General features: G+C 44.9%; 1 protein-coding gene across 4 annotated transcripts in view; it reads left to right on the top strand.

The window, feature by feature from the left end:
- TRIP10 (thyroid hormone receptor interactor 10) overlaps positions 1-15,924 on the top strand; it is a 1,409,323-nt gene that overhangs the window by 1,312,429 nt on the left and 80,970 nt on the right. For all 4 annotated transcript variants that reach the window (XM_044084721.1, XM_044084722.1, XR_006366390.1 and 1 more), the window contains one exon: positions 476-591. In XM_044084721.1, the coding sequence (XP_043940656.1) occupies positions 476-591 (116 nt within the window). The remainder of the gene's footprint in view (positions 1-475; positions 592-15,924) is intronic.

The following is a 15,924-nucleotide window of genomic DNA, read 5'->3' as shown; positions in this document are numbered from 1 at the left end:
AGTTCGTGCAGAGGATTAAGACTTTGAGCTGTTAGTGAAATGCTTTGCTGGGTACAGGGTTTGAGTTTAAGTCCTTCTGGCTTCATTTGCTCTGTTGTATGACCTTGAGCAAGTCATTTAACCAAAGAGTGCTTTGGGCCTTTGGGGAATTGGGCTAGGCTCTTCAGTGGTCTCCTGGATCCCATGCCTAGAACTACTTATAGACCTATAATTCAGAAAACAAATTGTAGACTAAAGAGTCATTGCACTAAAATCAGATGGTATTAATTTTTTTTTTTTGCATTCTTAACTTGTATAACATGGTTATTAATTAAAAGTTAAAAGCAGCAACAAAGGAATGTGCTTGGGAGCCAGTATTTTGTGTTGTGTATTTCCTTTTTATTTACATATTTCTTTCTATACTTGAAACTTGGGAACTTGTCACATTGTTCTTCACGAGTCCAAACTCAAAATTATGTCCTCTTTATTTTGACAGATGTGGTTGGCAGACGCGGAGGGAAGGTTGGCGAACAAAGGAGATACCATAAGGTATAGCGGTCATCTCGAACATTCTGTGACGTTAAACAACAATGGCCCTCATGAAAAAGAAAGGTAACAAAAAGATTATCAAACGTGTAACAATGTTACTGTATCCTGTGCCTGTGATCCCATTGGAAGGGTTACATTTCGGGAATACATGCCTGTAGATGTGGCTATTCAGCTCATCTGAGCAACCCGCTAGTTGGAGCTGCTGTTTCCAACGTGCAGCAGTGTGGTGATGACTAATGAATGTGTTGCTGACTTTTGCTGCCGTTGCAAGTAAATGGGTTGACCTTGTACTACTCTTTAAAAAAACTTTATTTGCCCTTGTATGACAATATAAAGTGCTTGGGGATGTAATTACTGAAGTAGTTTAACTTCATCAGTGCTCTGCTTGTGCATTCTGACTTGCTGAAATTGGAGTTTTTTGTGTCAGTATAACCAGTTAAAGTAGGTTGGCACGATTCACAGTAACAAAAAAAAAAGGAACTTCACATTTAAACCTCTTAAAAAAACTTTTCTCCATGTAAATCAAAGGTCTGGAAATGCAATTAAAAAGAAGGAAAGAAAAGTTAATCCCAGCTGCTATCAGACACTTACAAAAGTGCATTTTGCTTACAAGCTGTACTTAAAAGTAGAAGAATGAACATTGGGTAAAACAAAAAATCAATGGGAAGACAACTGAATATTGTTAATACAACTCTCATTACTGTACTGTAAAACAAATTTAAACTACTTTACATATTTAAAAAATTAAAGCATACTCCGAGTTATAGAAACCCATGTTCGACTGTCCCTACACAAACTGTTTAACCCCTGCTCAGAAAATGAGATTCAAATAACATGAGGACTGGTGTATCCAGTTGAAGTGAATGAAAAAAATATGTTAAAAAAATTACACAGAACAGGTGGTCATCTGGCTTGTATGATGCTTGAAAAGTCTGTCAAATTTGGTAACTTGTTTTGTGGCTGTTTGCTTTACCATTCATCAGAAAACATATTCCTTTAAACCTGCAGTGTGGGTATTTCATGTGTTATACTCCTCCTGTATTTAGTGCGGGTGTCTGTCGGTGCGGGTGTCTGTCGGTGCGGGTGTCTGTCGGTGCGGGTGTCTGTCGGTGCTGGTGTCTGTCGGTGCTGGTGTCTGTCGGTGCTGGTGTCTGTCGGTGCTGGTGTCTGTCGGTGCTGGTGTCTGTGTCTGGGTGTCTGCTCTGGCCCGTATGTGTGTGTGTATCTGTAGATTTATGTATGGCTGTACAGAACAGCATGTGTGTACGCATATTGTTTAAAAGTAAATGCCATCTGTCTGCTAACAAGCCAGGCACACTTGGCAGCAATGCCTATTCTTATTGGTGACCCAATAGCCCTGTGTGCTCACCTGGTCACAGTTGTATATTAGGTAAATGGAATATGAATGAATCAAATCTAAGTCTACAGGATGAAGCTCAGTAGCAGCTCATGGCTGTAATATTTTGCACTGCCAGATTGTGTGTGTGGGTGTGTATGTTCACACACACACACACACACGCACACACACGCACACGCACACACACGCACATTTTCTTAGATCACTGTTGCATTAGCTTGCCAAATAACCTGGATGTCTGGCTAGAATACCAGACACAAAACATTCCCTTGAGTCATACGTCTGACGTATGACTTAAGCCCATGGACGTAAGGGTACATAAGTGGATGTATGAGCTTGAAAACTGTAATCATCTTGCTGCCAGTCCTGACACAGGTCTCACACTTGTCTGTTCTAAGCATGCTTGTTGATACCTTTTACCTTCACTTGTTCAGGTAATCACTTTGTTGGGGAACCTTCCTTGTTTTTTCTTAAGGTCTGGTGTTTGCACTTCTATTAGATATCAGCTTGAAGGGGAAACTATGATTGTAGTAGGTAGAATCTCTACAAGGTTCTGCACTCCCAGTGCCTTTTCTCCCTAGGTGGAGAGCACAGTTATAAAAACTGAAATGTCAGCCAGTTTTCATACCTAAAATCTTAAATGTGCATCTTGCCTCTCGTAACACTTATTGGAGACCCAATAAGTTAAGCTTCTTGCCCAAGCTAAAATGGCGGATCCTTCCACTGTGCACATCATGTCTATCCCAAAGAAGTTCAGGAGACCCAGGCCTAATCCTTTGACTGCCCAGTCAGGCTTGGAGGGATGTACCTGCTGAGGTTTTGGAACTCTCGGCATGTTTGACAATTTTTCAGACTCCAGCCACAGCGACCCCACCAAAGGCCAGTATGGTGGTTGATTCATGTGCATACAGTATGACTGTGCTTATTGACACTGGTGAGAAGGTGTAACCTCACCTTCTCACTTAAGGACCCAAGGGTATTCCTTAAATTTTCTTAAGGGATGACTGCCCGAGTCTTTAATCAAGATGCGTGAAGTGTTGGATCTGGTTGAAGTGGGCATCACTCCAAAGAAGCAAAAACAAAAGAACTGGAAATGTTTCCTCTCATCTGGAGGCCCAGGAACTTGAGTGGATGAATTTTTCCCAAGGCCTGCTTGAGGCAGTCAAAGCCATCTTTTGTCTCTACCACTCCTACTGCAACTTACAAGAGACATCCCGAATTATGCTTTGAGGATGAGGAAGCACAAGAGACGTGCAGAATCATCCTTGGGTGATGGAGGCACAAGAGATGTCTGGAGTCATCCTCCAAGGTTGATGAGGTACATGAGACATCTGGAATCGCCCCTAGAGAAAGATGCAGCACAGAAGACATCTGGAATTGTCCTCAGAGGATCAGAAAGCACAGCAGGCATCCAGAATCCTCCTCCGAGGATGAGGAGGCAGTCTGATTCAGATGCACATTTCTGGCCTACTTTTCCCTAATTCACTCCCCAGGCCAGGTGGCCTTGGATGTGGATTTCTTATCCCCTAATTCTCTTAGAGAGGACGTTTCCTTTGGAGAAACCATGTATTACATGATGAAACATTTTGAGTGGGAATGTGGACAAATTTCTGATGTGCAAAAAAGATATTACAACTTAGTAGAGGTAGGCAGCCTTGCGCCTGCACAAGTCCCTCATGTCCTAGAGGCCTTTCTGAATGCCTTTGCCCCTACTTTCACTGTTCCTGATTCTTGGCCCCCATCTAAAAGGCCTCAAGATTTTATAAAGTGCCTGAAGGTAGTTTCTGTATGAGAAGCATTTTGCTGAATTCTTTGTCTTTTCTGTTTCTGTGATCAAGTATTCCCAGCTATTACCTGCTGCTAATGCCTTCCCCCAATAAAGGTAGCAGGGCAGTAGACATATTTGGAAAAAAGGTATACACCTCTTCCACTTCACCCTCAAGGCTCTGAATTATCAAACTGAAATGACAAAATTGATTTGGCTAATTAAACTCTGCCTTCTCTTGAAGTATCAGGCAGTAATCAGCAGACCATGCCTGTGGTCATTCAGGAGCTGGACATCGCATGAAGTGTTGCTATGATGCAGTGAAAGCCTCTTCCAAAATGGCTGCTACAGGATCTATTACCAGAAGGCATGCTTGGCTTCAGTTTCGATCCTTACTGGACGACATCAAAGCTAAACTACTAGACTCACCTCTGAATAGGGATCTTTTATTTGGCCCTGAAGCAGCCAGTTTGTTTAAAACCAGCTAAGTTCACCACCTCCTCTTGCGGGGAGTATAGACCCCATATAGACCCCATACAAAGGCAAGAAAATGTCCAGAGAGGTTTGAGAGTCCTCCCAGTCCAGGCAAGTCAGCCTGCCTACTACTTGCCTTCTCCTATCCCCCTCAGTCCATCCCATCCCATCAGAAAGACTAATCACATCTCTTTCAAACTGGCAGACCATAAAGACAGACAATATGGGTCCTTTCCATCAGGGTTACAGGATTGCTTGGAAGGAAGTTCCACCTTTCAAGGCCATTCCTCTACCTCTCCCAATTGAGTAAACCTCTTGCCTCCTATCATCCAAGTCCTGCTCAACCAAGATACAATAGGACCTGATCCACAACAGCACATGGGAAGAGGGATTCTATTCATAGCTTTTTCTACTACCAAGAAGAGGGGGAAAATTGAAACCTGTTCTGAATTTGTCCCTTTTCAACACCATTATCAAGACTCCCCCTTTCAGGATGTTGCCTCTTCGCACCTGTTGTCCTTTGTCCTTTCCCAGGCTTTCCTGGTGTCTTGGGATCTGATGGCTGTCTGCCTCCACATCCCAGTTAACCTTCCTTTAGGAAATTTCTAAGATTTTCAGTTTGTTGTCGCACTTTTAGATGTTCATCATGTTTCATTGTTGCAGTCATTACAATTGGGTTATCCTGCTGGCAGGCTACCCGCAGTCGGCCTGAATTCCAAAGTCCTGGTCCGGCATCGGTTGCTGTTGCCTCCTCCCGGATGTCAGTGTGCCAGGGATATAAAAGATGCAGCTGACGCCATTTTCTCCAGTCTTTCTTGCCACGTGGTGCCCGAAGCAAAAACAGTTCGCAAGTGCCGGTCGGCTGACTCCTGAGATTTTCAAGTTCGAATTTCAGATCCGAAGTCTTCATTAAAGCTAAGTACCCCATTGAGGAAACTTTTTTCTTGCTCCAGACCGATGTCAGAAAAAGTTAATAATTGTATTTCTTGTGGGAAGCAAATACCTCAAGGATTTTCATTCTTACTGTATTCCTTGCCTAGGCCCTGATCACGACATTGCTAGCTGTCGGTTTTCTGCTAGATTTAACCAACGCGCTATTAAGCGTCGGTACGATTTTGCATTTCATTATTTTGGCAGAAGATTTAATTATATAATGCCGTCAGAACAGCTGACTACCGGAATTTATAAAAAGCGCAAAGACAAAGAAAAGGACAGGCATCCGAGGTTCAAAACAGACGACGAGGCTTCGGCTAGGCCAGTCACTGGTTCGCCGGTTCTCAGTGAGGCACTTTCGCAGGCCCTGATGCCCGCTACCTCAGAGCCATAGGCCACTTCCGACTCCCACGTGAAGCCGACTAGGCCGCTGGAAACTCAAGCTATTGGACCCACGGAAACTGTTCCCTCAGATGGGTCCGGAGCCGCTGAGCAGGCATCGGCTTCTGTGGGTGTTTTCAGGCCTACGCAGTTATATGTGAAAATGACTTCAGCTTCAAAGGCAAAGACTAAAGCAGCTCTAAAGACAAAGAAACAAGTACAACATTCCCCTGGACAGGCCTCCATGCCTAAAAAGCAGATGCTTAAAATGGCAGAAGACCTAATTACTTTGATCAGGGGTTCCCATCCCCCTCCTGATAAGAGACCTAGGCAAGAGATAGAATATAAATCTTCAGATCAGGTTTCCATTTCCTCTGATTCCTCTTCTGAATAGGCATACTCTCTTCCTCCCTATGAGGATTCTGATGCTGAAGAATCTATCCCTTGAGCCTCTCCTCCTGCGGATTATTCTTTTGGGGGAGACCCTGCATACTATGAGGGAATATTTCCATTGGGAGAGCCAAGATTACTCAGAATCTAAGAAAAGGCTCAGAGATTTTCTTTTACTACCTCAGCACAGGCCCCTTGCTATTCCTCCTGCTTTAGACATTGTAGATGATGTATTTATAGAGTCCAGTCTCACTCCTGACTCTCTACCACCAGCTCCTGTTAAGCCAGACAGATACTACAGAGTTCCTGATTCACATAAATGTCTTTATAAAAATCCTGCTCCTGACCCAGAAACTATATCTCAGGGTCCCAAAGGGCTCAAGGCGTCCACTGCAAAAAACCCTATCCCCTCTGATAGGGATTCAAGGGCCCTGGACAGATGGGGGAAAAAGATAAAGATTTACACTTCTGCTACCTTGGCTGTAAGGGCCTTAAATTGTCAGTTTCATATGCTTAAATATCAACAATATCTTATGTCACTACTAAAACAGAAAATATTGACAAATTCAGAATGTGCAGAGAACAAAGAAATGTAGGATTTATTGCATGCAGCTGAACAAGTGGGAAAGCATACTTTGTAATGTGGTTTTGATTCTCTGGAGGCCTCCTGCAGGGCCGCTGTTACGGGTTCTGTCATTAGGAGGCATACCTGGCTAAAAGAACAGAATCTGCCTGATCATGTTAAAGCAAAATTATTAGATGCTCCATTACAGCATGATACCTTGTTTGGTGTTAAAGCAGAAGAGGTGTTGAAGAAAATGGAGGACAAAGCTAGATCTATGCAAACAGTCAAGGATTTCTTACAGGTACAGCCACCCAGATTTAGCAGGAACTGGCCTACAAAGAATTGGTCCTTTCCAGTGTCTAACAGGCCACAAAGAGGCAGATACAGATGTCCAAGAGGCAGATCCCAGCCCCAGGGCTCATATAGGCCTAAACAGTGGGGTACTTCTACCTCCAAAAGCAGAGAAGGTAAATCACAGCCGTACAGGAAACAGTCTCGATGACTTTCCCCTGCCAGCACCAAGCACTTATCTTCTGGCAGCTCCTTTGGGGGGAAAACTAGCACTTTTTGCACAAAATTGGCACATGATCACCCAGGACAAATGGGTCTTAAATATCGTATCCCAGGGTTACAGGTTCCACTTTCACACCCTGCCAAGGCCAAATGGTATGCCAGACCTGCCACACAAACAATGGGCAGAGGCACAAAAACAAGTTTCATCCCTTATGGACATGAGAGCCATTCAGCAAGTACCACAGCAAGAGCAGGGACTAGGATTTTACTCAAGGCTATTCTTGGTAGCAGAAAGGAGAAGGCCTGGAGACCAGTACTGGACCTGTCTATCCTAAACACATACCTGGATATTCCAAAATTCAAAATGTTAACTCTGCAGCAGCTTCTACCCATGCTGGGCAAGAAGGCTTGGCTTGTGACTTTAGACCTAAAAGAGGCATACCTGCATGTCCCAATCAGACAATCATGCAGAAGATACCTCAGATTCAAGGCTGGCTCAATGCATTACCAATTCTCTGCACTGCCCTTTGACTTATCTACTGCGCCCAGGGTCTTAACAAAATGCCTGGCACCAGTAATAGCATTTTTCAGACAAAGAGGAATACAAATGTATTTTTACTTGGACGACTGACTTATTCAAGCAGAGAACAAGGACATTCTGCTACAGCATTTGGCATTTGAAAAAAGGTTACTAACAGGTCTAGGGTACACAGTAAACGAAAAGAAATCAAAACTCGTACCCTCTCAAGAGATAATATTCCTGGGTGCAAGCTTAAATACAACTGCCCAGATGGCTTATCTCACGCCAGGCAAACACAGACAACTGACTACTTATTTCAAAATGTTGGCAACAACAACCTAGTTATCTGCAAGAAAAATTCTGCAGGCTTTGGGCTTCATGGCATCTTGCATACTGCTAATTCCATATGCAAGACTGCATATGAGGAAACTTCAATGGTATCTAAAAAGTGTTTGGACTCAACATTGCCACAGCCTGGAAACAATAATTACCCTCATTCCCTGCCTGCAACAGGAGTTTCGATGGTGGGCAAAAGCCTATCACCTCAACACAGGACAGCCATTCACCTTACCCACAGCCAGGCAGACATTGACAACAGATGCATCAGATTATGCCTGGGGGAGCCCATATGGTAGGAAGATGTATTCAGGGCACATGGTCCGCAAGTCAAATGCATCTACATATCAATCAAAAAGAGATGCTCGCTGTTCAGAATGCCCTGACAGCCTTCAAGGATCTACTTCATCCAGGACAACTACTGGTAAAGACGGACAATACTACAGTCATGTGGTACATAAACAAGCAGGGGGGCATGCATTCCTACCCCCTCTGCAGACTAGTCATGAACTTGTGGGACACAGCACTGACTTACCAAGTACATCTGCAAACACAATTCCTGCCAGGAAGGATAAATACTCTGGCAGACGAACTAAGCAGAAACCTAATGGATCCCCATGAGTGGAAATTGGATCCACAAGTCTTCAGCATGATAACAAGGAACTGGGGATGCCCGGACATGGACCCATTTGCCTCCCCTCACAATTGCCAACTACAGAGATTCTGCACAAGGGCTTATCACAAGCAAGCATGGAAAGTGGATGTTCCATCTTTCAGCTGGAAAAACCTAACAGTATATGCCTTTCCTCCTCTGCCTCTCCTCCCCAAGGTACTCCTCAAGGTCAGACAAGAGAAGCCAAAAATGATACTGATTGCCCCAGACTGGCCCCGCCAGCACTGGTACCCAATCCTAAAGAGCTTGTCTCAATGCCCAGCTTGGACATTACCTCAAATTCCTCACTTATTGACCCAACAAGACGGTCAGATACTGCACAGCCAACTCAGGACCTTAAACCTGGCAGCCTGGCGGCTAATGTAGCCATTCAAGACACACCTCTCTGTAAAGCAGTGATGGATGTTATTTTGGAGGCCAGGAGGCCTAGCACCAGAAAATCTTGTGCAGAAAAATGGAAGAGATTCTGTGCTTGGATCCAGGTACAAGGTATTGACACGAGTGTTGCAAATATTCCTCAGATTTTGCAATACTTAACTGAGATGCTGGATAAAGGCCTTTCCTTTTCATCAATTAAAATTCATGCCTCTGCCATTTCAGCTCATTACAATACAGAACCACCTATTTTTTCTCATCCATTACTAAGGCAGTACCTCAGAGGGGCAAAAAACGGTTTACTATTAAAATGTCAAACGGCACTACGTCGACTGTACTATAGTCGAACACGGAAGTTCGAAAATAGTAATGTCGACGTCAAAAAAACAGTCTAGGAATGGTTTTAACATGGGTCGAGGTAGGTGTTCAGTATTATTCAGAACTACAAACATCTCCCCTACCTCGACCCATGTTAAAACACAGTCCTAGATTGTTTTTTTGTCGTCGACATTACTATTTTTGAACTTCCGTGTTCGACTATAGTACAGTCGATGTAGTGCCGTTCGACATTTCAATAGTAAACCGCAAAAAACATAAGAGCGCCAAGGAGAGCACCAATACCTGCATGGGACCTCAACTATGTCTTGGAAAAACTCACACTGCCTCCGTTTGAGCCAGCTTCTGCAGCTGATATAAAATTCTTATCCTGGAAAACAGCTCTACTCCTAGAAATAACCTCTGCTAGATGAGTCTCAGAGCTACAGGCACTCATGGCAGTGGAACCTTTTATCATTTTCCATCCTGACAGGGTTTCTCTAAGGACAAACCCTACATTTATGCCTAAGGTAGTGTCCAGTGTGGCCCTTAACCAAACAATTTATTTGCCTACCTTTTACCCAAACCCACAGAATAAGGGTGAGAGACTTCTGCATTCTTTGGACATTCACAGGCAGCTACGCTTCTACTTGGACAGAACCAAATCTTTCAGAAAGACTGAACAACTTCTAGTGGCATATGCTGCAGGATCACAAGGAAATCCTATCTCAAAACAGACGGTTTCAAAGTGAATAGGCCACTGCATTCATTTCTGCTATTCACAGCATGGCAAATCAGTGCCTAAGGGCATTAGGCCACATTCAACCAGAGCAGCAGCCACTTCAGCAGCCTTCCTCAGAGGAGTACCAACCAAAGACATCTTAGAGGCTGCAACTTGGAGTTCAATGCATACTTTTACAAAGCACGATCACTTACCTCTTTACTCTAAATCCAGGACAGGCTTTGCCACTGCAGTTCTGCAAGGCCTGATAGCCTCTCCTAATCCTATTTAGCACCAGCCTCCCAACCTTAGCTTTGGGATTCAACCCTATTGTAATGACTGCAACAGTGAAACACAGTGAACATAGTACAGTTGTGTACCTACCATAAATGTAGATGTTAGAGTGTATTCACTGTTGCAGTCCAGGTTACCCTCCCACCACCCCCCTTTTCCTTGCTGGGACTTATCTGTGCCTCTCTATTCTATACAACCTATGTGGTGTATTTGCTTGTAGATGAAGGAAAAGTTGTTTTTTGTGTATGCATGCATATTGGCATAATTTAGCCTACCATTTTAGGGGCACCTGACATCTGGGGCAAGAAAAACTGACGAAAATGGCGTCTGCTGCATCTTTTATACCCCTGTCGCACTGATGTCAGAGAGGAGGCGACAGCAACCGACACCTGACCTAGACTTTTGGAACTCGGGCCGACTGCGGGTAGCCTGCCAGCAGGATAACCCAATTGTAATGACTGTAACAGTGAATACACTCGAACATCTACATTTGTGGTAGGTACACAACTGTACTTTTTCTTCCCTAATCATTCCAATAAGTTGGAGTACATGCTGCACAAATTTGATGTTCACAGACAGCTCAGATTCTATTTGGATAGAACAAAAGATTTCAGGAAATCAGACCAGCTCTGTGTGTCTTTGAAGCCAGAAAAGGTAGACCAGTGGCTAAAACAACGTCTAAATAGTTATCTGTATCAGCTTTGTTTACTCAGCTGCTAACAAGCCTTTGCAACACAAGATTAAAGCTCACTCAGCTAGACCAGTTTTTACATCTTCTGCGTTCCAAGCCAAATTGCCCCTTGATAACATTTGTGCAGCAGCCACTTAGTCTAAACCTCATACCTTTATCATACATTACAAAGTTGACAAGGCCTCCAGGGGCAGGGCTTCTTTTTGGTCTACAGTTCTAAAGAATGTACTCCCGTGAGCCACCCGAGATTGATGGTGCTAGGAACGCTACCCATCAGTGAAGAATGAACGGCAAGATTGAACAACTTCATATTAAGAAGTTATGTACTCACCATAACGTTCCATGTGAGTTGTTCATCTCACCTTCATTCTTGCATCCCTCCCTCCTTCCCCCTCCTGGCTGATAGTTGACCTAGAGGTTGGTCTCATCCTGGTTGCTCAATGCTTCTTCCTCTCCATAGGAGGATAGCTCATGGTTATAATACACACAGCAAACAAGATCTGAGGTAATTCACACTGCATCAGGGGAAAGTGGCTTGGCCTCAAACTACTGAAAGACCTCGAGCTTTGCATACGGCCATATTGGAGCCAATGAATTGGCTCTGAAACCATCAGTAAAAAATGAAGGCGAAATGAACAACTCACATGGAACGTTATGGTGAATACATAACTTCTTATTTTAACCCGTGTAGAACACAGCCCAGGATGTTCTGTGGTCCCATACAGGCTGTGTTTTTGACCTTGGAGAGGGTGTTTAAAACCTGCTTCTCGAAGATACTAGGTGGGGGACAGGAGTTAAGGATGCTTTGGGGTATATGTGGTGGTGACAGGCGAGTGAAGTTTTCACTGAACCTGTCAGCCAGCAAGTTTGCTATATCCACAGGTTCTGTATATGTAGTACCATTAACTTCAATTTCAATGCAAATCTGGGCCTTGCCTTTGAGGTTACGGATGTAACTCAAGAACACCTTGTGGATGTTCATCGTGCATGCAGCTGCAGTAATCACAGATGGGTTTTCTGCCGTCAGGCGGGTCCTCGGTCGGCCGAATTCCAAAGTCTGGGTCCGGCGTCAGTTGCTGTCGCTTTCTTTCCTGACGTCAGTGAGGCAGGGGTATATAAGACACAGCCGACGCCATTTTCCTCAGTCTTTTTTGCCGCGCGGTGCCCGAAGCAGAAGCAGTTCGCAAGTGCCGGTCGGCCAGCTCTTGAATTTACGAAAAATTGGAAACCGAAGTCTTCATTAAAGCTAAGTACCCCGTTGGGGAAACTTTTCTTGCCTCAGACCGATGTCAGAAAAAGTTAACAATTGTATTTCTTGTGGGAAGCAAATACCGCATAAGGATTTCCATTCCCTCTGCATACCTTGTTTAGGCCCAGACCACGACGTCTCGGGCTGTCGCTTTTGCGCTACCTTCAATAAACGCACTATTAAGCGTCGGGCGGAGTTCGCCCAACACTTTTTTGGTAAAGCCTTTGATTATAAAATGTCGTCGGAGACTCCGACTACCGCTTTGTCCAAAAAACGCAAGGACAAGGACCGACACGCGAGGTCCGCGGTCCCCACCGACACCACGCCAAAACCGGCTACACGTGGTCCGGTTCTCAGCGAGACGCCTATGCAGTCCCTGACTACTGACGACACTTCTTTGGCGGTGTCTTCTGTAACCGAGACCGCAGGTACCTCGGCCCATACCCAGACTACAACCACCGAAGCCACTGTGAGCGTTGAGCCTCCTAATGTGGACAGGTCCACTTCCACCCATGGTGTCTTTAGACCCTCATCTTCCTTTTCCATTAAGGCCTTTACTAAGTCCAAATCTGCCAGGCATTCCAAGAGGCCTGTTGCACAGGCCCCATCTCCAGACCCCATGCCTAAAAAGCAGATGCTAAAAATGGCTGAGGATTTAATTACTCTTATCAGGGGTTCCCAACCCCCTCCAGACAAGAGACCCAGAGTGGAGGAAGATTCTCCCTCTTCTGATCAGGGATCCATTTTATCAGAACATTCTGATGCAGAGGAACACTCTTACTCCACTTTTGAAGATTCTGATGCAGAGCAGTCCATTCCTTCTGTATCTCCTCCTGAGGATTTTTCTTTTGGGGAAACCTTGCACACCTTGAGGGAACACTTCCATTGGGAAGGCCAAGACTTTTCTGATTCCAAGAAAAGACTTAGGGAATTTCTTTTGTTACCTCAACACAGACCTCTGGCGATACCTCCTGTCTTGGACATACTTGATGATGTTTATTCGGAGGCTTGCCTTAATCCGGATTCCCTGCCTCCTGCCCCAGTCAAGCCTGATAGGTACTACAGAGTTCCTAACTCTCACCAATTTCTTTACAAAAGCCATAATGCTGACCCTGAAACCATTTCTCAAGGCCCCAAGGGAATGAAGGCCTCTACTGCTAAGAATCCACTACCTTCGAAGAGAGTCAAGATCCTTAGAAAGGTGGGGAAAAAAGGTATATACCTCGGCCACACTAGCCATGAGGGCCTTAAATTGTCAGTTTCATATGCTTAAATATCAGCAGTTTCTGTTATCACAATTAAGAAATAAAATGTCTCAACCTGAACAACCAGATTTGAAGGAGTTGCAGGATATGATGCATAGTGCAGAACAAGTGGGTAAACACACCTTACAATGTGGCTATGATGCCCTAGAGGCCTCAAGTAGAGCTGCTGTTACAGGATCAGTCATTCGTAGACATGCCTGGCTTAGGGAACAAATCTTGCCTGATCATGTGAAAGCTAAACTACTAGATGCTCCTTTACAAAAGGATGTGCTATTTGGTACTAATGCTGAGGAGATACTACGGAAAATGGAAGAAAAGCCAAATCTATGCAAACTGTCAAAGCTTTTCTACAGGTTCAACCACCACGTTTTAGCAGAAATTGGCCTTCTAAAAACTGGTCCTTTCCAGCCACGGACAAGCCCCAAAGAGGTAGATACAGGCGCACAAGGGGCAGAGGACAATCACAAGGATCATGTAGAGGCAGGCAATGGCAAACTCCAGCACCAAGAGGTGGCGAAGACAGTGCACAGCAATACAGGAAACAAACCCAATGACTTCCTCCTTTCCATGCCAAGCAAGTCTCAGCTGGCAGCCCCCTTGGGAGGAAAGCTGGCATTATCTACAAGAAATTGGCATATTGTCACAACAGACAAATGGATCCTGGACGTTATAAACAGAGGCTACAGATTTCATTTTCACACTCTTCCAAAAATGAGAGGCATGCCAAACCTGCCACACAATCAAAGGGCAGAGGCACAACTACAAATTTCAAAGCTCATAGACATGAAAGCTATTCACGAGGTACCTACTCACGAACAAGGTCAAGGTTTTTATTCCAGGCTATTTCTGGTACCAAGGAAAGGAACCGACTGGAGACCCATTTTGGACTTATCCATCCTAAACACATTCTTACTCGTACCAAAATTCAAGATGCTCACAATACAGCAGCTTCTTCCCATGCTGGGCAAGGAGTTTTGGCTGGTAACATTGGACCTCAAGGAGGCATACCTGCATGTCCCAATCAGACAAAGCTGCAGAAGATACCTCAGATTTCTTGCAGGTTCAAGCCACTATCAATTCTCTGCATTGTCCTTTGGCTTATCTACTGCACCCAGAGTATTCACGAAATGCCTGGCATCAGTAATTGCCTACTGCAGACTTCAAGGGATACAAATTTACCCTTATTTGGATGACTGCCTGATCCAAGTGGACAGCAAGCACATACATGTTCATCGTGCATACAGCTGCAGTAATCACAGATGGGTTTTCAGCTGTCAGGCGGCCGAATTCCAAAGTCTTGGTCCGGCGTCGGTAGTCGTCGCATACTCTTCTGATGTCAGGAAGGCCAGAGTATATAAGACACAGCCGACGCCATGTTCTCCAGTCATTTTTGCCGCGCGGTGCCTGAAGCAGAAGCAGTTCACAAGTGCTGGTCGGCCAGCTCCTGAATTACGAAAATATTTGGAACCGAAGTCTTTATTAAAGCTAAGTACCCCGTTGGGGAATCTTTTCTTGCCTCAGACCGATGTCAGAAAAAGTTGACAATTGTATTTCTTGTGGGAAGCAAATACCGCATAAGGATTTCCATTCCCTTTGCATACCTTGTTTGGGCCCAGACTATGACGTCTCGGGCTGTCGCTTTTGCGCTACCTTCAGTAAACGCACTATCAAGCGTCGGGCGGAGTTCGCCCAACACTTTTTTGGTAAAGCTTTTGACTATAAAATGTCGGACACTCCGACTACCGTTTTATCCAAAAAACGCAAGGAAAAGGACCGACATGCGAGGCCCGCGGTCTCCACCGACACCACGCCGAAACAGGCTCCACATGGTCCGGTTCTCAGTGAGACGCCTTTGCAGTCCCTGACTACCGACGACACTCCTTCGGCGGTGTCTTCTGTACCCGAGACCGCTGGGTCATCGGCCCTTTCCCAGACTACAACCGAAGCCCCAGCTTATGTCGAGCCTACTAATGTGGACAGATCTACATCCACCCATGGTGTAGTTAGGCCTTCATCCTCTTTTTCTATTAAGGCCTTTACTAAATCCAAAGCAGCCAGGCATCACACTAGGCCTGCTGCTCAAGGCCCATCTCCTGGACCCATGCCTAAGAAACAGATGCTTAAAATGGCTGAGGATCTAATAACTCTTATCAGAGGTTCTCAGCCCCCTCCTGACAAGAGACCCAGAGTGGAGGAAGAATCCCCCTCTTCTGATCAGGGATCCATTTTATCAGAGCATTCTGATGCTGAGGAACACTCTTACTCCCCTTTTGAGGATTCGGATGCAGAGCAGTCTATTCCTTCTGTATCCCCCCCTGAGGATTTTTCTTTTGGGGAAACCTTGCACACCTTGAGGGAACACTTCCATTGGGAAGGTCAAGACTTTTCAGATTCCAAGAAAAGACTTAGGGAATTTCTTTGGTTGCCTCAGCACAGACCTCTGGCTATTCCCCCTGTTTTGGAGGTTCTGGATGATGTCTATTCGGAGGCTTGTTTTAATCCTGATTCACTGCCTCCTGCACCAGTTAAGCCTGATAGATATTACAGAGTACCCAGTTCTCACCAATTTCTCTACAAAG

The sequence above is a fragment of the Protopterus annectens genome, chromosome 9.part0, assembly GCF_019279795.1.
Source record: "Protopterus annectens isolate FY-2018-M chromosome 9.part0, PAN1.0, whole genome shotgun sequence".
NCBI lineage: Eukaryota > Metazoa > Chordata > Ceratodontiformes > Protopteridae > Protopterus > Protopterus annectens.
Note: the sequence above shows the minus strand (reverse complement) of the source record. Positions and strands in the feature narration are given on the sequence as shown.